This window comes from Thermobia domestica, chromosome 10 (assembly GCF_964235325.1).
Source record: "Thermobia domestica chromosome 10, izTheDome1.hap1.1, whole genome shotgun sequence".
Classification (NCBI taxonomy): domain Eukaryota; kingdom Metazoa; phylum Arthropoda; class Insecta; order Zygentoma; family Lepismatidae; genus Thermobia; species Thermobia domestica.
In genome coordinates this window covers 269,717,918-269,745,874 of record NC_137463.1, presented here as the reverse complement: position 1 = coordinate 269,745,874, position 27,957 = coordinate 269,717,918, and the positions used below count along the sequence as shown (strand labels likewise).

Sequence of the window (27,957 nt, the reverse complement as noted above, 5' to 3'; positions counted from 1 at the left end):
TTGGATTTTGTAGCCAACGCTGTTTTTTCTTCTCTGCTACTTTAGTGCTTTCCTGGTTGAACCATGGTTTGTTGCTACGTATTTATACGTGCCACAATATTCCTTTTGCCGAAATTTTAATGATATCTGTAATTTCAACCAAGTATCCTCAACATTAGTGAACTCCGAGCCTTCTAAAACGGAGAATCTGTTCGACCCTTCGATCTGGTTCCCCCCTCACCTGATTCTCCTTTAATTTCTTTAAATTAGACCGCTACGTTTTCAGATCTTGAATATTTCCTTTATTCAACGAGTGTCTCTCTTATTATCGCTGCTACCAGGTGGTAATCATTATCACAATCAGCTCTTCTAAACGACCGAACATCAGTTGTGCTAGACTGTTTTCTTCTGTCTACTAAAACGTGATCAGTTCGATTATGTGTTTTTCCATCTGATGAAGTGCAAGTATATTTATGAATGTCGCGATGTGGGAATTTTGTAATCTTCAGGATAAGTTTCTGGATATTGCAAAGTTCACGAGTCTAACGTCGTTGTCACAACCTTCCTTATGCAAACATTTATTCCCTATAATCGATTTGAAAATACCCTCTGGTCCTACCTTTGCATTGAAACCGCCTAACAGAATTTTTATATAGTACTCCGGGAGAGATCAAATACCCGTTCTATTCTTTTGTAAAAAACTGTCTTTTATATTGTCATCCTTATTTTCTGTTGGGGTATGTGCATTTAAAACAATAATATTACACCACCGACCCCTAAGAGAAGTAAAAGGAAATCTAACATTAACAAATTCAACTCATGTAATTGCTGATATTATTTGTTTGTGAACGAAAAGCCCTGTTTCTAGTAGGTAATTTTTAATTCGTTCTCCGTAAAAGAACGTAAAATTTCCCGACTTGATTTCTCCATTTCCTTCTCATCTAACTTCCTGGTATCCCACTAGGTCTATCCTCTATTTCAAAATGCATTCGTTACAATTTTAACGCTCCTTTCCTATAGAGACTTCTAATATTTCATGTTTCAATTCTCATGTCGATTTTACTTTGCTGAGTTCGTGCCAAGTTATGAGTTCTGATCCGAGGATTCTGAACAAGCCTCTTTTTACAGGATGAGGTTCTTAGCCCCACACCAAATCCCCAAGCTGGAGGATCACCCCTTGTCGTCTGTCCGCGACTGCTTATTCAAGTATGTTCGCAGCTAACCTCTATATCTAGAGGCCTTCTCCTCTATCCACAACCTGATGGCGCGCTATGCCGTGGTGACAGGAAGACCACATTTCACAGAAATTAACATGGCTATATTTTAGAAATACAATAGGTACTGATTATCCGAACACTACTTTAAAACACATAGGAACAATCAATATGCTGGATGTATGGATGCGTATTAAGACTGTGACAGTTTTGATGCCGTAAAGATCGTAAATTAGAGACTAGTGTTAATGTAGTATTTCATGAATGCATCCGAACTATCTTGATGTATCACATTGTTTCATTTCATAGCTACATAACTTCATAATATTTTTATAAGTAATTATACTCTTTACCTATTCTCTGCCAATAGCAACTGTATGAATTTATAATATAAAACTGAAATACAGAATAATATTTTTTTAAAATATAATCTGATATTTCGCAGAGCATCTTATGTAAGGGGTGCCTGATATCCTTCACAGGTTCTTTATTAACAGTCACTATTTGAATTTATTAAACAAATCTGGTACACAGGATAACTTAAACCACTTATCTATAATGTGATGTTTCGTAGGGCGCCTTATGTAAAGGGTGAACTGTACCTTTCACGGGTTCTTTACCAATAAAAGTATAAAAATTTATTACTAAAAACTTGTATCTTTATTTATACTGTGATGTTTGGGAGGGGTGCCCCGGTGGACCAGCACGGTCCTGTGTTCTTTCACTATACTTGATAGCCTTCTGTAGGCAATGTATGTTGGCTAAAAGTATTTGTAAAGTCACGAACATCAGTTCTAAGATAGGCTTCTGATGAAAAATTGAACGCCAGAACTATCTCAAAGGAAGAGATGACGTCAAAAGTCCTGAACGCCTGATAAAGGGTGCTATCCGGTTCGATGAACAAAGATGGGAACGTGGAAGCTGAATCAGTCAGTCTTGGTATCTGTTATCTAACGATCGAAGGCTGTTCTAATTTTCCCGTCATGAATTTGTCTTTAGGTCGAAGAACAGTTATTTGTATTTTCCAGATAAACTTTATAAAAGGAACAGCTTATGAGCATTATCGCTGCGTGGATTAACTAAATTCCATCACAGTAAAACATAACTTTTCGTGTGGTTATGCCCGAATTAGGTGAGACATAACAGTTTTTAAGAAAATTCGCAGCACCCTGACAGAAAGTTTTAGTGATAGTTGTGATATTTCGATCCACAATGTATACCTATGACTATCGAGGTATCGATATAGTCTATTACTAAAATTTCTCGTGTTTTCACCAGTAGATTGAACACCAATGATGTTATTTTTCGAAGCGGTTCAACAGTCCTAACTTCCGTTCAACTAACCGCCAATAATCTCACTCAACGTTTGTGCCTTCGATGTAAATTTTTAATTACAATTTTCTCTCATCAATATATTTCTTTCAATTATTCTTCACAAATTGTTCCATGTACAAACTTGAGTATGATGAATCTGCGACGAGGTGGGTACGTCCTTTTGTAGGCTTACCAACAGGAGGTACCCTAGCTGCGACGTTAGTCTTGGCATATTGTTATGAGTATGCCGGAAGCTTATCAAAGTAGGAAATCTTGCGTCTGACCTTGGAAACACGTCCACAAATTCCTATCTCTACTTTTCACAGTGTGGCAAGTGGCCACAAACCATAGACTAGTGTCCCTTTGTTATCTCTACTCGTAGAGGTGGCTACCCTAGCGAGCAGAAGTCTACCAACATCTGGTACCCGAGCGGTAAGACAAGCTTACCTCACCCTTGATGCCGAATTCCACGGTATGACCACAGCCCGGAGACAAACCCAAATCTGGATTCCCTGGAAATCCAGAGGGTCTTGCTAATTTCCAGCACTGTTTATCTCTTATACATTCAACGTGCTGAGATACCATGAATATGCTGAAGTATCATATACTACCTTCCAGACCCACAAGAACGTCTAAATCGCCATTGAGTGACGACCCAAAGTCATTCCATCTCCGGTAGGGGTAGCAAAGCCTAGGGTTGAGCACTAGTAGCTATCTTGTTTATGAAAGGTAAGCAGTGCTTAAGCAAAGATAAAACTCACACTTAACGTAATCATCCTTTCATTTATGTTATTCCAATCGTTTTCCAAAATCGCACTTTTGCTTTCCTTACCTACATTAGAACTGAACAGTTCTTGCAAATTTCTCATACTGTCATTAGTAGCAACGTAACAACATAAGCCATAAACACTTTATCCCTTGGTCTGCTTGAAGGTCTCGAAACAATTCCTCCTATTACTTACATGCGCCAAAGTTAAAACAGAAAGACTGTTAAAAGTGTCAATCCTCTTGTCGTCAGGAGAAACTAGTTTAAAAATCATTTATATAATTTTATTGACGTGTGTCTGTTTTATTACGATATTCCGTTGTTAGCTCCCGACGTAAACATACAGAAGCTTATAGTTTCACTCCAAGTATATACATATATCTATATCTATCTATCTATCTATCTATCTATCTATCTATCTATCTATATATATATATATATATATATATATATGTGTGTGTGTGTGATACTTTAAGATATAAAGATCGCTATATTTGATGGCCAAGCTAAGCACGAAACATACTACTCTTTCTTTGTATCTTGTACTTTACTTCTCTGTTACTGCTGATCGGATCTGCGCGAGATTTCATAGGTAAATATTCAATCGTATAAGGAATAAGGATTACTTTATTTGGTGTGTCAGGGATCAAAGTTGCACGCCAAGAGTTTCCGAGTTCGATTTACGGACTGTGTTCCACTTGTTTAATGATATAGTAATATATGGGAGGAAGATATGCAGTAGCAGTTTCTGATTATTATAGTGAAAGCAAGAAGCCTCTGAAATGGAGACAGAGGTAAGAGCTAGAGGCAATTGTAGGTAACTATACAATTTTTGATCTTAGACGATTTAAGTTTTTTCTCAAACTTTCAAAAGCAAAAATATAATTGCGCAGAACGGTATCGAATTCCTTAACTTAGTGTTTCCACTTAAGTGTAAACGTCTGTTCAACATTTCAATGTTATCATGGTCATGTGATTGGCCTTGTCTACTTTTTAAAATAAAAATAATATTTGGAACACTGGAGGGCAGGCATGTACTGAACGCAGCACTTTATTTCGGGAAGAGTTGAAAGCTTTCGAGGAGATTCAAATTTCAAATGGCCATAAGTTATATTAAAATGTGTAAAGTAATCTCTAAAATTAGACTCAATTTACAGAATTGTCGGAATTTTGAGAGGTCCATAGTCCTAGGACCCATTCCTTGCATACGTTCTTGATGGACAATGTAATGACATTAATAATGTACACAAAGCTTTCATATTAGTATCTTTCTCAATGTTATATTCAAGCACTAATAATGGAATAAAAGATTCACTATATGCTTGATAAAAGAAGTGATGAACAACAGAAAAATCGCGTTCATAAAAACAGAAATTATGAAAAGTTTCATCGAGTTTGTTTGTTTTCAGGGCAAACACGAACTGGCTTTCAGAGGATTATAATGAGATCTAGATCCCTCAAATAGAGAAAAATATGTAGAGCTCTTACTAATTAGCAAATATGATCCATCATTACACACCCAATTAGAAAATTCTAATATGCTCAATTGACTACCTAATATAATTCCAAATGATCTAATATTCGAGTAGTATGCTTCTACTGTGTTGCTTTTGTATAGAGAGCAAAAAAAACAAAAAAAAAATGTGAAACTAAATTTGTTTCGATAATCGTGAATAAAAGTACCGATGTAAGTAATTTTTCTTAACTCCCTTGTGTACTAGCATTTTGTTATGCAGAGTATGATGGCACAGGTGAGAAAAGATTTATAGGTTCTGTCAATAATTCTGAAAACCGTTAGCTGAAGCACAATATATCAGTGTCTGCCGGCTAGTTGATGGGGACAACTGTACTCAAACATTAGTAGCACAAAGTTATGATGATCGAGCAGTTTTCATAGAGTCATTTGAATGAACTTCAGGTAAAAGTTAAAACCATGCATTCTACTGCCATTTCCGTCCATTGTTTCGCTCATAAATTAAATCTGGTTTTGTTTCAAACGATCTCAGGCATCAAAGATGCAAATTGGTTTTGGTGGTATTAATTAGATTCTCAACATTTTAAGTCCAGAAAGAAGAGTCAAGCGTGGATACTGAAATTAGGAGGCCCAAGTATCTGCTACGCGTTGGAACTAAAACTTTATTTTAGTTAATACTGTATCATAATATCTTGTGTAGGCCTTATTTCAGAATTCTTAAAATGACAAATAGAGATGGAAAATTCATTTCTAAGCAATACTTGCTATTTATGGATTTTTACTGTAGTTCTACTGAAAAACTTTATATTGAAGACATTTTCAAGGATTTTCTATCTTGCTAAAGAGGTCCAATGGGATTGATTATTGTATTAGTAGAAAAAAGAACTGAAATCTGAACTTAAGCAAAAATGAGAACAATTTGAAGAATACTGTAAGGCAGTGTAGGAAGCAAAATAAGCAGGTGATCGAGAGAGAAAGAGATTAAGATTACATGATGAAAGGAATGTTCCTTAATTGCTCTGAACAGTTCTATTCGAATGTGTTTGACTTTCTTGCTCTTCGGTTGCAGATAACAACGAAATACGTTTCTGATGACTAACGGAAGAAGCCTTCGTACCTTTTCTTAAATCAAACAATCTGTAGGAACCATATGCAGAGGTACTGAAACTTTGTGAAATTATTTAATTCATTTCTTCTGTGTTTCAGAGGAAAGAAGTTTTTCCGCCCCGAAGTGAATAAAAATAAAGCTGACAATTCACAAGGCAGGACAGATTTAAAAGTTTAGCACTAATACTTATTGAGAAGGATCTAATTTCAGAAGGATCTAAATTTCTATGACCAAGTCATCAATGATTTTGCCCAGAAGAATTGAGGTTCATTTTAAACAGTTTTTGTTTCAGGTGACTTTTCCTTATTATTTATTATTATTGCTATTATTATATATTATTACTTTAATAGAACTAATAGTAACAATAATACTGTGCTACTAGTTGAATAGTACTTGTATTAGGAGTAGTGTAACAGCCCGAAGTAGCCCGTGTGTTATTATTTGTGTGAGTGGCTTTAAGTCAAATGCCAAGTCTTTTACTTTACAGCAAATATACTAAAGGCTTCATACAATTCATTACTCAAAGGAAAATTTGCGCACACGCTATTGACGATGTGATACTACCTACACTTCTACATACAATGGCACGTGTTATCTTCACATTTGGGGAATGGGCTGATACCTCTTCTGTCCCGGAAGGACATCCAAATCTACCCATTACTGCACTACGCCGAATGTCTTAATTTATGTGCTGAGGTTCCACGAGTACTCCCGGAACCAATAGGACATGTCAGCCCAAGCCCTCTTCTTCCCCAGTAGATTGTAATTTCCAATCAGGTGTTGACCCAATGCACGGAAGAGTATAGATCAGTAAAGTGAAGATTTTACACGAGTGTGGCAGCCCATACCCTCAAGTTGAATTCTTCACTATTAATTCTGTCATTAAGATGGAACGACGGGTAACCATGGGGCCACTCCTTTGTCAACATAGACTTGCAACCATCTACGAGAACCTATCTCGTTGCCTTATTTTTGAGTGACATAAAATGATGACTGGAAATTTATGGAAAACGACGAGCGTCCAAGGCAAAGCAGGTTCGTCAAGTCAGTTTAAATGGTTGACAAAGTTTAGAGTATAATTTATGGTGACCGAGATAAGTATCAGGGTAATATTTGACCTTTGGTGATGAATAAGGGATTGTTACATCTTAAATTGTTTTCAGTTCTTTGGGAAATTATATGGTGAGCCAATTCTATCCTTCACTAGTTAAATTGGGGAGACAATATTTGACACATTTTAAATTCTCAAAGACATTTATATTAGTTTGGGTCCTAATAGTAAATATTTTACTTAAGTATGTCGGCATCACATTTTTGCTAAGGATAATCTTAGGGAGGTGGAATTGGTGAACCTATTAAATGTTTCATTTATACATTCATATTCGCATCTTACCACATGGAGTAAGAAAGTTTTGTCTTGAATTTAGGCCTTTTCGAATGCTGGGAAACGTAGATGGCGGCACTTCCTTCCTGTCCAGTGGCGTAGCAAGTAAAGATGGGCTGTAATCTAGAAGGAGCGCTAAAATGGTTAATCAAATTTTACAAACGGAACTTTTGACAACTTTGAATATAGGAAAAAATTAAGTTGGTGCCTATACCCAATCTTGGTTCCTATCTATGATTAAGAAAACATTAATAGGCTCGTCAGCAGTTCGTTCGTCCTGTTACTTCTTGCTCTTAATCTCACTGGCCAACATAGAACCCATTTTCATCTGGTGATCGTAGTAAGTATTATGTCAAATACAAATCTGGTGTTATTAAATGCGATTAAGTAAGAGACAATTACTAGCAATTGAGTTGTAAACTGTAATCACTATTAATTAAATGATGATTTCACTTGCTTGTACCTTCCACTCTGTTAGCCTGGTCTACTCTAGTTCAAAATGAATGTGGGGATTGTAGCTAAAGGAGAAGACCAGACCAAACTTAGAGAAATATATGAAATTTTTCTTATGAACATGCTCCTGAAAGTTAGGCAAACTTGTGTGCATTGAAAACTAAAGCCCATTCAAGTAATGATCAATGAGGTTGATATTTAATTCAGAAAGAGGCTTTGCGTTCATTTTAGATCAATTTATTAGACATAGAGTTTAGTGTTTTTAGATTGGACGTGTTTAAATGTCTGAAAAATTGAGTAGGATAAAGGAAAGGGAATCTGGCCAAACAGAATGTCATACCTTGAGTAGGCCTACTACTGGATCCATGTTGCCAAGAGTCCTTCTCTGCAGCTCCGTTTCGGGTGTTATAAAATGTCCTTGAAAGTATCAAACTTGGTAATCGTAAAACACTTGATAGCAAGTATCGTTCACAAAATTTCCAAACTCTTTTAGACTCAAGTGAATTATTCTGTCTCGTTACTCCGTGCATAGTATTGTATCGAATAGTGACATGCTCCTTTGTTTCTGATTTACGGGTCACCACGTATACTAGTTCGGAGCGACTCTCTCGGCTCTCGATCTTTACTACTCCTTCTATTTCCAAGGAAACAATTTTATGTAATCGAAAACATGAGATTGCAGATTCAAAACAACAATGGCTCCAGCCAGCACGTGGAAACTCTTGAGAAAACTCAGCTGAGAAAAAACATTCTGCTGACCAAAAGTCCTTAAAATCTCAAGTCACAATCTTCCGGATAATTTAAATTTTGTCAATCTAAGAAACTTCTGGAAGAGATGAATACAAAGATTCTTACAATGTTACAAACATTTCCGTATACACTTCTGGAAATAAAATACCGATTTAATAGTGATTATTTAACAGTTATATAATGACCTCGTTATCTAAATTCTCTTTAACGTAATATTACTTATTTGCAGTATTTGCTTTTCGTAACAAAGATAACAATTCAGGAACAACGTAAATAATTTTCATAACGCTATTTCCGTCTTTCTTTGTCAAGTAACATGATTTAATAAACACAAGTGATTATGCAAATAAAATTAAGTTAAATTACATTCAATAATATAATGTACCCTAATATTACCAAGAACTGAACCCAAGTACCATAACATCCCATAACAACTCAATGCAAAACTACCTTTACATACGTTATTCAATTACATTTGAGAACATCTTTTATGAGCGTCCTCAGTAGACAGCTTCGCCTTCCTACCCGATTGCGAATAGTGTTGCCAACTCATACGTTGAACAATACAACTGTAGTTGTGTGATAGAACTATTCCAATATCACATATCAAAACAGTAGTTAATGTAAGAATCACTTACTTCTTTATACAGCTCAGGCGTAAAACATGGAACAGGAACCTGAATAGGTTTGGATTTTGGGTAACAACTTCCCCGAATCCTGACCAGTTTTGGTTTGCCTGTGTTGTAATTGCATTCTAGCGTATAACTGCGTACAAGCCCCGTCAGCTGCTTCACTGCGACTCTTCCACAACCACTTCGCCTCTGCTCTTTGCTGAAAATAGGATACCAACTCTATGTTACGAACAAAATGTAACTAGTCAAAATCAAACATAAAATTGCATTTGGTTGAATTATGTACTAATTCCTTTTAAGTTGGCAAATATAACAAAACAGCTGAAAGCAGGATACCAACTTTATGTTACGAACAAAATGTAACTAGTCAAAATCAAATATAAAATTGCATTTGCTTGAATTATGTACTAATTCTTTTTAAGTTAGCAAATATAATAAAACAATCATACAATTATTTTACACTATACTTCATACTAATGAACCTTTTGTAATAATTTGTTAGTTATTGCGTACTCTATTTCATAATTTTATTTTTATTTTGCAACATTAATATGGGTTAGTCTGATCTGATATCGTATTTACGTGTTTTAATTATATAGGATAGGATGTATTTGTAGTTAATAACGCTAAATGCACTCGCGAATTTTACCGATTGCACGATTTGTTAACACAGGGAGGGGAAGAGGACAGTTTTTTTTTTATTTTGGCTGGTTTGGCATTGATGAATTCTTGATGGTTTTCTAAATGTATAAATCTTCAGGATATACAGTATATTGGCAGTACTAATTTCTTTTTGCTTCCAACTACTTGTAGATTTTAATGAGATGCTGTCGTAGACACAATGTGATTTTGTATTTAAGAGATTGAAATAGGTGGGCATATCTTTTTGTGTTTCTTTAACACAGCTTGACATACAGGCACAGCGAAAATGCTACAACGATGGACATTTATTAAATATTAATTGAATTATCACAAATTAATATCATTATATGCACTGCAAGTTACATGCACTTACTTTACAAACACGATGCAATTGTGCAAACTTTAATTGATTAACGTACAATGTGTCGTTCACTTTGCTTAAATTTTACACGTGATTGATAGTTTTCTTTAGCTATTGCAATAATTGACGAATGATTGAACTTGGTTCCCAGGGACTATTGAATTGAGACTGGAAGTGCGTGAGAATGTAAGCTTTTGCTGAAATATTAATTAAAGTAAGCATTCTTTTTAAGTACAAATGTACTTTTTTTAAAAATCAAACCACTGGTGCCAGACCTTTTATGTAGGACAAGATAATTGTTTACATTGATAAACTAAAATGAATGTTTTGTTTGCAAAGCAAATAAACTTTTATGTTTTTATTTTGCTGAAAATTTTGAGCTATTCTATTAGCAGTTACTGAAGAGTTTTCTAGTTGAATAATGATGCTCACTACTTGAGCTCGATTATTCATTTGCTTCATTTTCTGTGTGACATTTCTTAACCAAGATACCCTTGATATGGCTCATGGATCTGTGTGGGTCACTGCATCCATTCCATCACTGCTATAATTACGTAATGCTCTTGTTCTTCACTTGGTGACTACGTTTATGTGAAGTACCGTGGTACTAGTGCAGATCGTCGATCGTGGCAGATTGCATGATCACCATTCGTACTACGACAAATAGCATGAACCTATTACATCTGAGGTCTTCGTTAAGATTATGAAGTCGTGTACCATTTGTATCACTTATTCTGGTGATTATAGTTGACTATTTGTATCCGTATGTAATATATTTCCTGAGATTCATTGCATATTATTTTTGTATACCTTTTGTTATATAAATTAAGAATTTCTGTTCGGGTAAAGCCATGCCGAAGATATCTCGCGCTCGACGTCGAATTTTAAGGCGCAGTTGCTGCCTCGATGATGGCACAAACACATGGATTCAAATAGGTAAGGTCATACAAGAGATATACGCTACATCGCGACGTAGACGTCGACCGCTATGGTGAATTAGTGGTAGCAATAATAAACAACTAAGTTTGTTTTTATAAACGTAACTAAGAAAATTCTGTCCCTTTTTGTGGAGGCCTGTGTTCAATTGGCCCTCACACCGCAAGTTAAATGCGAATCCAGACAAGGCGAAGGTCAGTTGTGGTGTGGGTATATCCAACACAGTACCTGGTTGTGGCAGTTCAGTTACACCGTGAATTTGCGTAAGAACAGTAAACATGGGACCTCCACAGATCTTCATAAGGGCGTGTATACTGTAGGAGTTCAAACGGGTCAAACGCAACTGCAGTTGGACGGAAAATATGCCAGGCCTTTGGTGAGGGTGTCGTGACTACGCGGACAGTGCAGACATGGTTTAACAAGCTTAAGGACAGTGACGAAACACTCGAAGACACACCACGTGCCGGAAGACCAACACATGTACAAAATGAAGATCTTCAAGCAGTAATTGAGGCGAACAGTGTCCAGACATGTGAGGAACTGGGACTATAATTCAGTGTAAGTGGATAAATTATTCGCCAGCACATCCATTAACTTGGAAAGCTCTACAAGTTGTGTCGATGGGTCTCACATGATTTGACTCCGGGCCAGAAGGCAACGCGAGCAGACATCTGTATTTTTTTTTTTTTTTTTTTTTTTGCTGTCTCGTCTGAGAAATTATCCATTTTGGACAGACTGTTGACATGTGATGAGAAGTGGTTCCTGTACGAAGTTCCATGGCACCGTCATGAACCGGTTCCTAAACAACCGAAACCAGCACTGCAACAGTTGCTCATCCTGTGAGTTTGGTGGACTGCTCGCGACATCGTGCATCCGGAACTTCTATCAGCTGGTCAGAGCATCAATGTAACTGTGTACTGTCAGCAGTTAAGCCGTGTTCAAGAAAAACTCAACTCTGGAGCCAGCATTTCTGAATTTCAAAGGGGTACTCCTGTTGCAGAACAATTCTCCTTTTACAGGACAACGCTAAGCCCCACGTGGCTAGGATGACCTCGGACACCATTCTACGCCTTGAATGGGAAACACTATTGCATCCGCCATACTCCCTGGACATTGCACCGTCCGATTATCAGCTGTTCCATTCTTTGGACAATCACCTTAGAGGACGCCAGTTCAAATCCCTAGTAGAGGTACAAAGTGCACTTGATATCTCGCTTCACGGCGCAGCAAATTCTACCGCGATGGAATCCATAGCCTTCCAGAACTTTGGCAGAAGGTTGTCTATGCTGATTGAGACTATTTTTTATCTTCCAGGTACCTCATAAGTGACATATCGATGTTCGAAAGCGGTGGATGAAAAATCGATAGAACTTTCTTGGTTACCTTTATATATCGATGTTCAGTGGTAGCATCGCTTTGTCCCGCGTTCTCATTGGTTCTCTCTGAAGCGCTGCATGAAACGAAATCTTGACTTGTTCAGAATTTTATTTGCAGAGGATTGTGTCTATGTTCGATAGGTTGCGCTGCAGTATTAAATTTGATTATGAAATATACTGTATATTACAAAAACTAGTGCTGAATGTTCTAGGAATATGGTATAAGAGGCACATACAACATCTTAATAGTCACTTTTTAAATAGAGAATAGAAGAAAATAACAACTCAAATGTGAATGTTAGATAAACTATTGATATTTGTTTGAGAATTATACTGTAGCTTATTATTACATAAGGCAGTAGGCCTATATAATATATAATATACGCAGAGAGGGCTTTCGGACTGAAGCCCCCAAATCCCGGAATTTTTAAAGAAAAAAGGAAGCTAGTGTCAATCATATCTATGTTTAAAAACTTCCATTCCCGTCCCCCGACTGTAAGATTAATAAAAAAGAATTTCTTCTAAATATGTTACTGATATAAGGTAAATAAATAGTCAAGGTGTATCCATAGAGAGACAATGTCGAATAATGGAATTGCAGTAACAAAACTTCATTTCGTGAAGTTAATACACTTTTCATCCCGAAACCCGAAGACATATCTGTTATTTATTTTACTGGGGAATGATTTTCTCGCCCGGATGCTGAAAGAGGGCACTTCTTCACGGAAAATTGAAAAGAAGTACAAATATCTGAGTTATTGATAGGAATGGACACAGGATGAGACTCAAATATTTTTGCGTTAACACGAGACGAGACTTCGGTATTTCTCATGTCTTGTCTCGCATCTATCCCTATTTATAATCTGTTCGGAAATTACAATTTCAAAATGTTGTTTTGTAGTGATTTTTATGATGTGAAGTAATTTCATAGGTCAGTGAATACTTTCAAAATCAACATGAAAAAATATCCTCACATACGAATGTTTCTTCTCAAACTGAGAACTGACAGGGAGAACGTGACCTCTTAGGTATGTGCGCCCTTCATCCATCGCGACTTAGACATAGAGGTAGCGACCGCGACTTAAATCTCGACCTCGACCGCAAGGTGTCTTTGGCATGACTTTAGCCTTAGAGTATGAGAAAATTTACCAATGTTATATATCTTAGCAATCATAACAGCCGATGCTATCGGTTACTAAGACAAAAAGTAAGCAGGTCCTTGATTGACTCTGATAACTTCACTTTTATATGGCACCTACGTATGTGGAGCGTAGATTATTACTTGCGAAGTCTCTGATGAAAAGATGTTTAGTAGACTGAGAAAAGATTAGAGAACATTTTTTCTTTTAGTTTAACGTCCCACGTTTATGCACTGAGGTTAAGGTAGACCGTGATGATGAGATGAATGATAACGGTGGAATAATGAAGGTGGGACGGGACGCGAGGACCATGGTGTTTGAACACCACAAACCTCACTTGGCGGAAGCTAGTATCGAACCAGGGATCCCATGCGGAAGAGGTTATTAGAGAATAAACGTGTGTCTGCACAAACTAGGTGTGATTTGATTGCATCAGCACAGTATGGTCTTCTGGTTCTGGAATGCACTTTCTGGCCATAGATTTAATGAGGAACTTCTCTGTCAGAGTGTTCTTACTTTCGAGCTAGTAATTGTTCATAGTATACTACACAAACCTAAGAGTTCCAATAATGGTACATGCTATATATATATAACTACCTCGAAATGACTTAAAGTAAATTAAAAAGAAAAACTTTTCGTTGTTGAAAATTTAAACCTATCAATTTATTACTTTGTATATATCGTGTGTTGGAGATTGTTGCAATTTCAGTTAATGGTCTTTACATTGATCTGGCAACAGTGTTAATAGTAGTGACTGATCTGGCAGCAGTGAAAATAGTAGCAAGTGTGAGTGTTGAAGCATCAACATGAGGAGCAATTTCTATTCGGCTCATCAGAGCAATTATTTAGTCCAATGTTGAACATTTGTTACCTTTGTTCAGTTTATACAGTCTAAGATTATAGATTCTTAGATATTGTAGTAGAGTAGAAATAAATTAACTGTGTTTCAATTCCAGTGTGGATTTCAGTTCACTATTGCACGTATCAAGGCATTTCACACTGAAACATTGTGCAACATTTTCCAGAAAGTTTCTGCCTCATCCTTGTACATATTACAGACTCTATTATAACTGATACATTTTGTACTGAAGTAAATGCAATGAATTACAAATATAAAAACTCAAACAAATAAATTATGATTTAAAGCGCCAACAGGAAAGAGAAATTAAACGCGTTGCGACTATTTTTAAGGATCGTACCAAAAGCTTCACTCACACTTCACAGTGCTTGGGAGAAAACTGAAACTTAGGACAATTAAGTGACATTAATTTTGGAAGTACCATGCACTCAACTTGGTCATCCGTGTGTTTAAATGAGTTACCATACATGAAAATACCTACAAAAGAAATAGAAAATGAAATAAATCAACATGTGACAAATACATATTTACATTATTTTATTTATTCTTTGTACTGTAAAAGTGAGTATGAAACAGTCTTGGAATAGCAGAAGATATATTAAATCAACTCTGGTGGGAACTTAAAACCATGTTACTGTAAACATAGTAATTTTATGTATTATATTTATATTTTCCGGTCTTAGTCATTGGCTCTGGTAATGTACGGTGTACCTCTACCGTAATTAGAGGAAGTCCTGTATTGCTTGGACGACCCTACCGGAGGGGGGAAGGGAGTGTGGGATCCCTGCCTACCGGGGGCCAAACGGGGGTGGGAGAGGGACCAATCCCAGGAATCTAGGTAAGAGTTCTGATCCCGCTAAAGGGAGGCAACTCTGTAGGATATGGGCCGACACCAAACTCAAATGGTGACTTAACACGTAACATTGGGTTCGGGATGAGATACGGGAGTATCTCGACGTGTGCGTGGTACCTCCACACGAGAAGGTAGTTGCCAGTTGAACGATAGAGGTAGGCAGGGCCGGGATTGAAAAAGCCCCCTCGGGCATTGGGGTTTGCGTTGGATTCTGCCGGGCTGTGGTCATACCATGGGATTCGGACTGAGCCGCGGTGGCTCAGTGGTAGAGCGTTCACCTCTGGTGCATGGGATCCTGGGTTCAAACCCTGCTCCCGGCAAGTGAATTTTGTGGTGGACAAACACCATGTGCATGTGTTTCCTCCCACTTTCTTCATTCCACCTTTTCATTCATTACTCATCATCACCGTCTCCTTTAGCCTAGCCGGCATAAAATTCAAAAATTTCATTTAATTTTCCCCTCACTTTGGGTTAAAAGGCATGGAAGACTGCTTGTGCTTATTTCAGGGTCCCAAAATCAGAAATACTTTTATGCATCTCAAAGAGTGAGAGAATACCCAACTGGCCATTTCAAAGTAGAAGGCGGTAATCTATTTTGTACTCTTTGTTCTGAATTGAGAAGAAGTCTACGTGCAGCTACATATTTCTTCTTCGAAATACCGCTTAAGGAAAACTGCACAAAATGAGGGTGAAGCAGGAAGCAGTGACAATAGTTTGGACACCACTCTTCCTCAACTGTTGTAGCGCATGGACACCAATCAAGAGAACATCAATAATATGGTTACATCGTTTATTGCAGCTGGTCTCCCTTTTCATGCTTTTAGGAATGAAGAGTTCAGCAATTTCAAAAAAATTTCAGAAGCTCATGGTGAGGATGCAAGTCAAGTGTGGCTTATTCTTTCATCAGTTCAATATATTCCTGAAACTTTTGGTGTACAGTCTAAAAAGCTTGCAAGTTATATGAGTGGGCATCACGTTGCTACCCAATTTTGGAAACATGTTCAGTGTCTGGACCCCACCAGCGCAAGTCGAAATATGTTTGCGGAAGGTCCACCGTGCAGGAGGGTATACCTTTGGAAGAATTGCGCATGTATCGTGTAATTTTTCAAAAAACGAACTTACTTCCGTTCCTTCCTTTTCCTTATACCGATACCGAGGAAACACCGATAAGATGCCGAATTAGAGTACCTTGGCCATCAAAGTGTTATCCGTGATTCCTTCTAGTGCTTCAGTTGAAAGGAACTTCTTCACTCTAAATTGGATTTTAAACCCAGCAGATCTTCGTTTACGAAAAAAATCTTGAAACTTAGTTGCGGCTTCCTTTTAATAGGGGAGCTAACAGAAACATTGACTAGATCAGCGATAGCGAGGACGAAGAAGGTTGAACACAAGGAAATAAAACTTTTGTTTTCAAATCTTTGTATTCTCTATTTATGTTGACATTTTATGTGTAATTTGTTTGAATTCTGAAATATGTTGTATTGATGTACTTTTTAGTGGGAAAAATAAATAGTTTCATGCACAGTTTTAAAGCTAGTGTAATAAAAACGAGCAAATATGTAATAGAAGTTGGTAAAAATGAAGTATAATTCAAAGAACAGCATATTAAGGCATAATTTAGGAAAAAGCACAATAAAGCATAAGCATAAGAAAAATAAAGCATAATAAACAGCTGTATATAGCATAAAGTTCGTTGCCTTAATCATTAATAATAAGAAGAAACAACAGGGAACCTAGATAAGATCCTTGAAGGACTCCCGATAGAGTATTGACTTGAAAATTATCGGTAATGTAAAACATCAACTCGGATTATTCAACTGGAATTCTCAGCCCTCTGCGAGATTTTTTATATCTTGGAATTTAATATTTGTATCGTTATTTGTATATTGTGTGCTATTACTATGTTGATGTGTATCAAGTTCAAAATAAGCAAGAATGGCACTCGATTTCAATAATTCAAAACCTGTTTTCATTAACTTTTAAGTTTTAACTACAAAAACCTTTCACTTTAAAACTGGCATAATATCAACTTCTTTTATCTTACATTTCATATTTAAATCTAGGAGTACAGAATAAACTCTGGTTGTTTTTCATAACACACTGGGGGAAAGCGCATGGGAATTCTCGCCCCGGACGCTTACAACTCACGCGACGGTCCTGGCTGTGAATAGTTAAAAATGATGTAAACAAAGAATAAAAAGACATCGGCTCAATTAATAATAAACCAATTACATCCATAGAACAGATTTAATTATATGGGAAAACGTAAAATTGTCTTTCATTGTTAATAATTGCTTTCGCTGTCTCTATCGAAATGAGATGTAAATTTCAGGAATGAAATTTAGTTCTTTTTCATTACTCAATAAATGATCATACTTGCTAAATGTTACTTGAGTTTCAATGACATTGAGTGTTTTGTAGCAACACGTCTTCCTAGACTGCATTTTGAGATAATTAAAGAAGTAAGTCTTTCGATACGCTTGTTCAATTTCCCACTTCAAAGTTGATTAGAACGTAGACTTCTGATTTCTCCCTTTTCACTCAGTTCGTAATGCTTATTCTCGTCAAACGGGGATACTGTATTCAAAATAGTAGCTGTTCCTCCAAAAATGTCTCTGTTCCTCTCTATCCCTCCTAAGGAATAAAACCTCACATAATCACTGCCGAAACTTGGGCAGTTCTGTCATTATGTACCGAAGTGGGAAGCTTAGCGTCCTATTATAATGTATGGCACACGGTTCCCATCGTTGAATTAATGATTATTTTTGGATCGGAACAGTTCCTGTTTCAATTATTATATTGTAATGCGTCATCAAGTTCATAGCTCCTAATCTGAGTAGATGCAAAAAAATTATCAGTTCCTGGATTATATTTAGCAGCAATCTTTCTTCTTGTCATTATGCTAACAGCTTAAATAAACAATCGATGAATAAATAAGTTTGTTTAAAATAAATTTCAGTTGTCTGTTAAATATTGTTATCAAATATATTTTTTAAATGAATTCACTGAAGGAAGTTACATTGGAATACCAAAAATTAATATCTTGTAGGATGAAATTACTGAACATATTAGACATCTAAATCGTGGATTATCCGGGACCTTGATCACAAAAACAGAATCTATATTCGATTTCTGTTGCTGTCAACAAATATGGATTTGGAGTTAGATTCCAGTTTCGATGTTGCTATTCTTATGAAAAATTTTAATTGTTATAAATCAAAGATTTTTAAACCTTTTAAGGTTAGGAAAACATGGCATTTAGTTCATTACTTATTGTATCGTATGTTTATCAAAGAATACAAACGTAAGCAAGAAATGTACGTTTCTTTTCTTGTATTTTTAGAAACATATATTACTAGTGATGATATGCATTGATCCTGCCGGTTACTAATTTGGACCTAAGCTATATGAGTAAGTCTCTATGTTAGACAAATCTATAGAAATCTGACAAGTAAACCTTACGTTTGGGTGAATCGAGTTGCTGACTGAGACCAGGCCCGTGCTGGCCCACCGGGACACCGGGACGTGTCCCGGTGCGCCCTCCGGAATATCACAGTATAAATAAAGGTACAAGTTTTTAGTAATAAATTCTTATAGTTTTTATTGGTAAAGAACCCGTGAAAGGTGCAGTGCGCTCTTCCGAGACCACATCAAAGATGAACGATTTTATTTACTCTTCTGCATAGCACAGTTTTGTACAATAAATACACACAGTTACTATTGGCGAAGAACCCGTGAAAGGTACTGTGCGCCCTTTACATAAGGCGCCCTACGAAACATCACATTATAGATAAGTGGTTTTAGTTATCCTGTATACCAGCTTTGTTTAATAAATTCAAATACTGACTGGTAGTACAGAACCTGTGAAGAATACAAGGCGCCCTTTACATAAGATGCCCTGCGAAATATCACATTATTTTTTTTTTTTAATTTTATTCTTCTGTATTTCAGTTATAAATTCATACAGTTGCTATTGGCAGAGAACAGGTAAAGAGTATGATCACTTACAAAAATATTATAAAGTTATATAGCTATAAAGCGAAACAATGTGATACATCAAGAATAGTTCGGATAGTCAAACGTACGATGCATTTATGTAATACTACACTAACACTAGTCTCTAATTTACGATTTTTACGGCATCGAAGCTTTCACAGTCTTAATATGCATCCATATATCCGAGCATATTGATTGTTCCTGTGTATTTTAAAGCAGTATTCGGATAATCATTACCTGTTGTTTTCTGAAATATAGCTGTATTAATTTCCGTAAAATGTGGTCTTCCTGTCACCACGGCACGGCGCGTCCTCAGGTTGTGGATCGAGGAGAAGGCCTCTGCGATATAGAGGTTAGCTACGAATATACTGAGTAAGCAGTCGCGGACAGACAAGGGGTGATAATCCAGCTTGAGAATTGGTGTGAGGCTAACAACCTCATCCTGTAAAAGAAAGAAAAAAAAAGGATTGTTCAGATAAGTTCGCAGAATCCTTGGATCAGAACTGATAACTTGGCACGAACTCAGCAAAGTGAAATCGACGAAGTTTGGAACATGGAATATAATAAGTCTCTATAGGACAGGCGCGTTAAAATTTGTAAAAAAAATGAGTTTAGAAATAGAGGTTGTACCTAGTAGGATATCAGGAAGTTAGATGAGAAGGAAATGAAGGAGTCAAGTCGGAAAATTTTACGTTCTTTTACGGGGAACAAATTAAAAATTACCAACTAGAAACAGGGCTTTCCGTTCACAAACGAATACGTACTATCAGCAATTACATAGGTTGAATTTGTTAATGATAGATTTTCTTTTACTTCTCTTAAGGGTCGGTGGTGTAATATTGTTGTTTTAAATGCACATGCCCCAACAGAAAATAAGGATGGCGATTTAAAAAATACAGTTTTTACGAAAGAATAGAACGGGTATTTGATCATTTCCTGCAATACCATATGAAAATTCTGTTAGGCGGTTTCAATGCGAAGGTAGGACTAGAGGGTATTTTCAAACCGATTATAGGGAATAAATGTTTGCATAAGAAAGGTTGTGACATCGGCGTTAGGCTCGTGAACTGTACAATATCCAGAAACCTTATCGTGAAGATTACAAAATTCCAACATCACAACATTCATAAATATACTTGGATTTCATCAAATGGAAAAACACATATTCAAACTGATCATGTTTTAGTAGACAGAAAAGAACAGTCTAGCACAACTGATGTTCGGTCGTTCAGAGCAGTTGATTGTGATAGTAAGAGAGAGAGACTATCGTTGAATAAAGGAAATATTCAATATCTGAAAACGGAGCGGTTTAATTTTTTTTTTTAAATAGAGGAGAGTCAGGTGAGAGGGGAGCCAGATTGAAGTGTCGAAAAGATTCTCGGTTTTAGAAGGTTCGGAGTGCACTAGTGTTCAAGATACTTGGTTGAAATTAGAGATAACATTAAAATTTCAGCAAAAGAAATATTGGAGCACGCAGAAATACGTAGGAACGAACCATGGTTCAACCAGAAATGTACTAAAGTAGCAGAGAAGAGAAAACAGAAGAAACTGCGTTGGCTACAAAATCCGAACGAAATAACTACATAAAATTTCATTGTCATCTGGCAGAAAACTTCTTAAACTTTTAGAACAAAGAAACGAGACTTTTGAAAGTTAAAATTAATTAACTTGAAGATAATAGTGAAAACAAAAACATTCGGGGCATGTATAAATGCATCAACGAACTTAAGAAAGGCTATCAACTTCGTGCTTAGGCCCCTATATATTAAAGAAACCTAAAGGAACAGTTCTCACTGATACAGATAGCATCTTAAATAAATGGAAAGATTTCTTTGACGATTTGCTTAACACATAGCCAAAAACTAATGCCCGTGGAGAAAGTGAAATGCATGCAGCATAACCGTATATTCCAGAACCTAACCAGACAGAAATAGAAATCGCTATTTAAGAAAAAATAAACACACATCTCCGGGTGTAGACGAAATTCTGGTTGACTTAATTTTAGCTGGAGGGAAAAATTGTAGAGCAAGATACACAAACTCATTCTCATTATCTGGAACAAGAAGGAATTAACACAAGAGTGAAGAGAATCAATAATTGTTCCAGTTCAGAAGAAAAGCAACGAAACAGATTTAATAATTATCGAGGCATTTCTCTTGTGTCAACATCCAATAAATCCTCTTAAATATTGTCTTAGCAAGATTGACTCCATACGCAGATGAAATTATTGGAGATTATCAGAACGGATTTAGGTAAAATCGATCAACTGTCGACCAGATATTTACCATTCGCCAAATACTTGAAAAGAAATGAGAGAATACAACATTCTGGCACATCAATTATTGACTTTAGACTCTGGTAGGAGGGAAACATTGTACAGCAAGCTTGCAGAAAAGGTAGATTGATTAAGATATGTTTAAATGAATCCCAAAATAAGGTTCGAGTAGAGAAATTCTTGTTCACGAGCTTTCACGTTGAGAATGACCTGAAACAAGGAGATGCGTTGTCGTCATTATTACTTAACTTTGTTCTGGAGAACATGATCAGGAAAATCAAAGACAGCAATCAAGTCCTAGAGCTGAATTGTATTTGCCAGGTTATGGCGTATGCTGATGATGTAAATTTAATAGGTAATGATAGAATAATAGAAAGGAATGCAGAAATCTTAATTACCGCTTCCAGAGATATAGGCTTAAAAGTAAATGCAGAGAAAACTAAATAAATGGAAGTTTGTCGTGATCGTAATACTGCATTTTATGGATGCGTTAAAATACCAAATAATATTTTCTTTCGACAAAGTGGATACTTTCAAATATCTAGGATCATGATCAATAGACCAAAACCTTAATCACTAAAAAATCTGATGTCAACTGAAAGCAGGATTTTCGTGCTATTATTCAGTTAAAAATTTTTTTTGTCGCTAATTCTGTTGAGGAATTTGTAGCTCAAAATATAAAACGATAATCATGCCTGTTGTGCTATATGTTTGCGAATATGGTCACTGACTCTGGAGGGAATATCGCAGACTGAAAGTATTTGAAAACAAGATTCTTAAACCAATATTTGAACTCCAAAAGGAACGGGAATGGGGAAAGGCGGAAACTTCATAAGGAGGAACTACATTATTTTATACCGTTTACCAAACATTGTTAGGGTCATCAAGTCTAGGAGGCTCAAATAGTCAGGTTATGTAGGCAGAATGGAAGAAATTAGAAACGCTTTCGAAGTTGTAACTGGAAATCCAAATAGAAAAATGACCGTTAGGAAGACCGAGGCACAGATGGGAGGACAATATTAAAATGGTTCTCGCAGAGATTGAAATATAAAGTAGAGACTGGGTTCAGTTTTCTAAGGACAGAAATCAATGGAGAGCTTTTTTAAACGCGGCAATGAGCCTCCTGCGTTCATAGGCGTGCTATATTAAGTTGTTGATACACTTAGCTTCTTTTTATTTGCCAGAAATGTTATTGCAGGAACTAAAAAGTTTTTCTGTGGTAAAGAGGATTTCGATTCGAGGTTAGCTATTTACGTTAATACTAAAAAAATTTGGTTCTGATTTTGATATAAAATGGCACCCATACTTTCTTTCAAAGTCTCTCTCTCTCTCTCTCTCTCTCTCTCTCTCTATATATATATATATATATATATATATATATATATATATATATATATATATATATATATATATATATATATATATATATATATATATATATTCCCGTTTGTATGGGCGCCCTTTTAGTAGACTTGTCCACCGCCCTCATCAGTATCCCAGCACGGCCCTGACTGAGACACATATGAGAAAGTAGTACTAAATGTGGTCAGTATTTCAGTGAAGTTGTAGGTGCGAAGCTCCAGGGGTTTAGGAGATACAGCTACCAGAACATCACATGGAAGTACAGAATAGTCTTCATACAGTTGGAGGTAAAAGCCCTGTAAGACCTCTTGTAACGACAAAAGGTGAACAACAAATATATGGGTACATATTAGGACTAGGGGGAAGTCATATAGTAAGGGTGTACCTGACGGCGACCATCTTGAAATCCGCCATTTTGAATTAAGGTTAAGTTTTTAAAATAGGAAAAGGGTCATGTGATACATGATTTAAGGCGCAAATTCAATCAGAAGAACAATGGTGACGTTAATTTTGATTTACGCGTAATTGGTAAAAAGTTACAGGGAAATTAAATATTGTTGCAGCATATGTATTAGTCCTTTACCCCACCTTGTAAATTTTGTGTTAATGATAATAATTAAATAAAAAGCAGGTGGATAAATATTAGGTCTATGGTAAGAGTTACCTTGATGGCGGCCATGTTCAAATCCGCCATTTTGAATCAGACAAAAGTTTTAAACAAAACGCATAACATTGACACCTTATTAATAGCAAATTTTTTCATAAATCAAACGGTATAACCATTTTTGCTTTATCATTAACCAGCACAAAATTAAATGGGAATAGAGTAATGCAATAGATGACTCTATTCTCGATGGCTAGAAGTTAATCAAAAATACAATGGTGGCATTACAATGTTGGTTGTTTGATGCTGTACTTGCACGCCATTTCGTTGTTTTTCTTGTACCCTGTTCACATCTATTTTTCGCTCGCTCTTGTCCTCACTGTACTATTGCTCACCTTGTCTGTGCCACGCACACACGACAACATCTCTCTTGTTTGTTGCTATGCTTTTTTTTTTTTTTTTTTTTTTTTGGTGAAAGAGTAAGATTAATGGCTGTGTGTGTCAGGGAATGGTTTTATATTAATGTCTTTTAATTTTATCTTGTTGTTAATATTCTGCACCTATTTAACCCGTAAGTGCTCACGTGGGGGTCTATTTGACCCAAAAGTTTTACGCAGTTAATTACAATAATTGTATACGAGTTACAGATCTCTTTCTTTCAGTACCTTCCTGCTTGAAACAAACAAAACAAATTCAATATTGCTCGAGAGCTTGAAGTGTGAGGACGGTTTAATTTGACTCTTGGGTCACTTTTACCCCCATGCGACCACTTATGTTACTTTTCGCATTTTCAAAGTGCGACTAGTTTAATAGGAATGTGACTGTCAACGTTTGGACATTCTTTATGAAGTGCTTCATTAGATTTAAAATTGCATATTGACTGCGAATTTTGCACGCGAGTTGTTACGAGTCAAGTGCATTGAAATCTATATTATTTAGTTCCTTCCATTCTCATTTCAGATGGATCCTGCAGTTGTTGTGTCAGCACTGGCTGCAAAGTTTGGGACGAATGAAAGAGAACTTACTCGGAGGGAGAATATCATGTTCAGACGAATTGTGGATCTACTGCAACAGGATATGGACGTAATTGAAGAGATCATGACATTAGGATTTGCGTGTGACAAAAACGATCATGATGACATGGATTTCGGTGACTATGCTGATCAGCAGGAAGAAGAGGTAGTCGCTTCATCGTCACAACAGTGCCAATCACGGCATGTATCGAGTTCCAGCGCATCGAAATATGTCCCTTCACCCCGAAAGAAGGCAAAGACATTAGATGACGACTATAAGATGAGAGCATACATGTTCTGGACCACTGGTGAAAATGGCGAGTTGCTGGTTGAGCAGCGGAAACCATCATGTGTGATGAACAAATTTCGACTGATAAAGAATGAGAAGGTTCTTTATGATTTTGAACGTCATTTGGCAAAACCGTCGATGCAGAAGATAAATGAACTTGTTCTCGAAAAGTTCCGTGAGATGGTGGAGAGGTGCGCGATTATTCATGACCGGACAATACGACTTTGGGCCATGCAAATTAAAGCAGAACTGGATTCGGGAAACACGATTGCATTCAAAGCATTGCCATCGTGGCTGGACGAGTTTAAAAGGCGTAATCACATTGTCAGTCGTGCAATTACTCATCGCGTCACAAAGACGACGTGGAAGCCAAAGAGGCGAACTTGATGGCAGAAGCAGAGACTTCGTGGCATCAGTACACGAGCTTATGATTACTGATGACATTCCAGCTACAAATGTCTTCAATGCTGATCAAAGCCGCTTTGAGAAAGAATTATATTCGTACAGGACGTTGAGAATAAATGGATCAGTGCAGATCAGAGCAGCAGTTTAATCTGTTAGTGCAATATCTCATTCCTATATGATAATGCCTATTGTGTCAATGGCAGGAGAAATTCTACGTCCCATGTATGTGCTGGTGGCTGAACCAAAAGGCAGTTTCCCTGCATCAAAGCCGGCCGATCCGGCTAATATAATCTCATTTGCTGGTAAAACAGCGAACATGACAAAACAGGATCTTAAGAATTTCTATACGGAAGTCATGTGGAAAAGCATTCCACGTGATAGAAAGACAATCTTGCTATTACTTGATTCGTGGAGTGCAAACAAAGACGACATTCTTTCGTTACAGTGTGTGCCCGAAGGAGTTACACTGATTAAGCGACTGATACCTAGTGGTTGTACTGGCATGATTCATTCTCTAGATGTTCACTTTTTTCGCCTCTACAAAGCATTTGTTCGTTTCATTACTGATACAACAGTAACAGAAGGTGACGTGAACATATGGCATCGTGATAGGTTCATACAACTTCAGTCGTTTACAATTTACCAGTTTCCGCAATATGATTCGATTCGCTTTCAATCAGGCTGGATATTTGAATGAAGAACCTGGACGTTGGATCGCTCCTTACGACTACTGCTTTGACGGAATTGTTAACGACAAATGTGTCAAGTGTAACTCGATTGCCTTTCTCAGGTGTGCTCACTGTGAGCAGAGCATTTGTGCAAGTCATGCACTCTTTTTTGAACTACATATTGATTGTACTAATTGAGGACTTTTCTGGAAGAAAGTCCCAAGTTAAATTATGACTCAATTCCACTTTGGTCATTTTTGCTTAAATTAGCAACTTGTTTATGCGATAACAAATGCTGGTTAATGATAAAGCAAAATGGTTACACCGTTGGAGTTATAGTAGAATTTGCTATTAATAAGGTGTCAATGTTATGCGTTTTGTTTAAAACTTTTGTCTGATCCAAAATGGCGGATTTGAACATGGCCGCCATCAAGGCAACTCTTACCATAGACCTAATATTTATCCACCTGCTTTTTATTTAATTATTATCATTAACACAAAATTTACAAGGTGGGGTAAAGGACTAATACATATGCTGCAACAATATTTAATTTCCCTGTAACTTTTTACCAATTACGCGTAAATCAAAATTAATGTCACCATTGTTCTTCTGATTAAATTTGCGCCTTAAATCATGTATCACATGACCCTATTCCTATTTTAAAAACTTAACCTTAATTCAAAATGGCGGATTTCAAGTTGGCCGCCGTCAGGTATACCCTTACTATATGACTTCCCCCTAGTCCTAATATGTACCCATATATTTGTTGTTCACCTTTTGTCGCTACAAGAGGTCTTACAGGGCTTTTACCTCTAACTGTATGAAGACTATTCTGTACTTCCATGTGATGTTCTGGTAGCTGTATCTCCTAAACCCCTGGAGCTTCGCACCTACAACTTCACTGAAATACTGACCACATTTAGTACTACTTTCTCATATGTGTCTCAGTCAGCAACTCGATTCACCCAAACGGAAGGTTTACTTGTGAGTTCATAAATATTCAGGAAAATATGTTATAGAAAATTGCGGAGGATGCGCTCCCTCATCATTAGCCCTTTTCAACTGCAAGCAATTGAAATGATTGGAAATTCTCAGTAAAAATTGATCATATTGGACAAAATTATATATTTTACAGGAGTTATCATACGATTTGTACTTAAATTATGCAAATCATTTCTTTGGTATAAAGCGACATAAGAGTGTAAATAAAATTAAATGAAACTTCTTCCAATAACTTTTTGTTCTTTGTTTGTCTTGTATTAACTTTTATGTTAAGAGGGAACAATAATAAACACATATTAAGTAATGACTAAAGCACCTGCTGATTAAAAATATCACCTTCTGAGCTGGAGTGTGCGTGTAGATCAACGTATAAGAAAAGCCTGGAGTTTAATTGATCCCCTTCCGTCATTGTTGATTTCATCCATTGCATTCTAGTTGCCCTCAAAGAGTGTTCATACGAACCCACTGCTTTTATTTACGAATATTGAACCGGTTAACTTAGATTGAAAACTACAACTTTCACTATCTTTGGAACAAGGTTTAAGTAACATTTTGTCACTACAATTGGAAATAATTTATGAGCCACATTCTCTTGTTCCACACATCATGGAACATTCCTCTTCTTCTCTGCCACAATAGATACTTGCATGCGCATACGTCAAATCTTGTCACCTATGAACTCTATAATTAAACACATTTAAGCTTACATAACACTATGTAGTACAGTATTATGACTCGTCTTTTAAAAACGCAAATTTTACGAATAAAATGAGCAAGTTCACATGAAAGAGATAAATGTAAAATGTAGTAATTTCCATTGGCACTGTATTTCCCTTTAAAGAGACTATTTTTGAGTCTACAAGATTGCAGGCTCTTGTATAACACTTTTACAAATTGTTTACAAAGTCGTATTACTGTTGACAATTTTGAGTATTTATATTAGTGTTTCCAGTGGATAATTCGTTTTTCAAGAAATATTTTTTTAATGCCATACACGTAACGCATCAAGACACAAGGGAGTATGTTTAGCAGAAGGGGTCCAGAAGCACGTAAAAAACAAAATTTACAGGTGAAATGGATGATGCAATTACTTAGACTTAAC

General features: G+C 36.5%; 1 protein-coding gene across 3 annotated transcripts in view; it reads right to left on the bottom strand.

Moving 5' to 3' along the window:
- LOC145662223 (cytosolic carboxypeptidase-like protein 5) overlaps positions 1 to 27,475 on the bottom strand; it is a 51,780-nt gene extending 24,305 nt beyond the window's left edge. For 2 of the 3 annotated variants that reach the window (XM_081727559.1, XM_081727560.1), the window contains exons 1-3: positions 27,192 to 27,475; positions 14,744 to 14,864; positions 9,081 to 9,273 (exon numbers count right to left, since the gene is read on the bottom strand). In XM_081727559.1, coding sequence (XP_081583685.1) covers positions 9,081 to 9,273; positions 14,744 to 14,864; positions 27,192 to 27,285 — 408 coding nt within the window. In that variant the 5' untranslated portion in view covers positions 27,286 to 27,475. Of the gene's footprint in view, positions 1 to 9,080; positions 9,274 to 14,727; positions 14,865 to 27,191 lie in introns of all 3 variants that reach the window. The other variant, XR_014127014.1, reaches the window with a different exon arrangement.
- Positions 27,476 to 27,957: the final 482 nt, after the last annotated feature.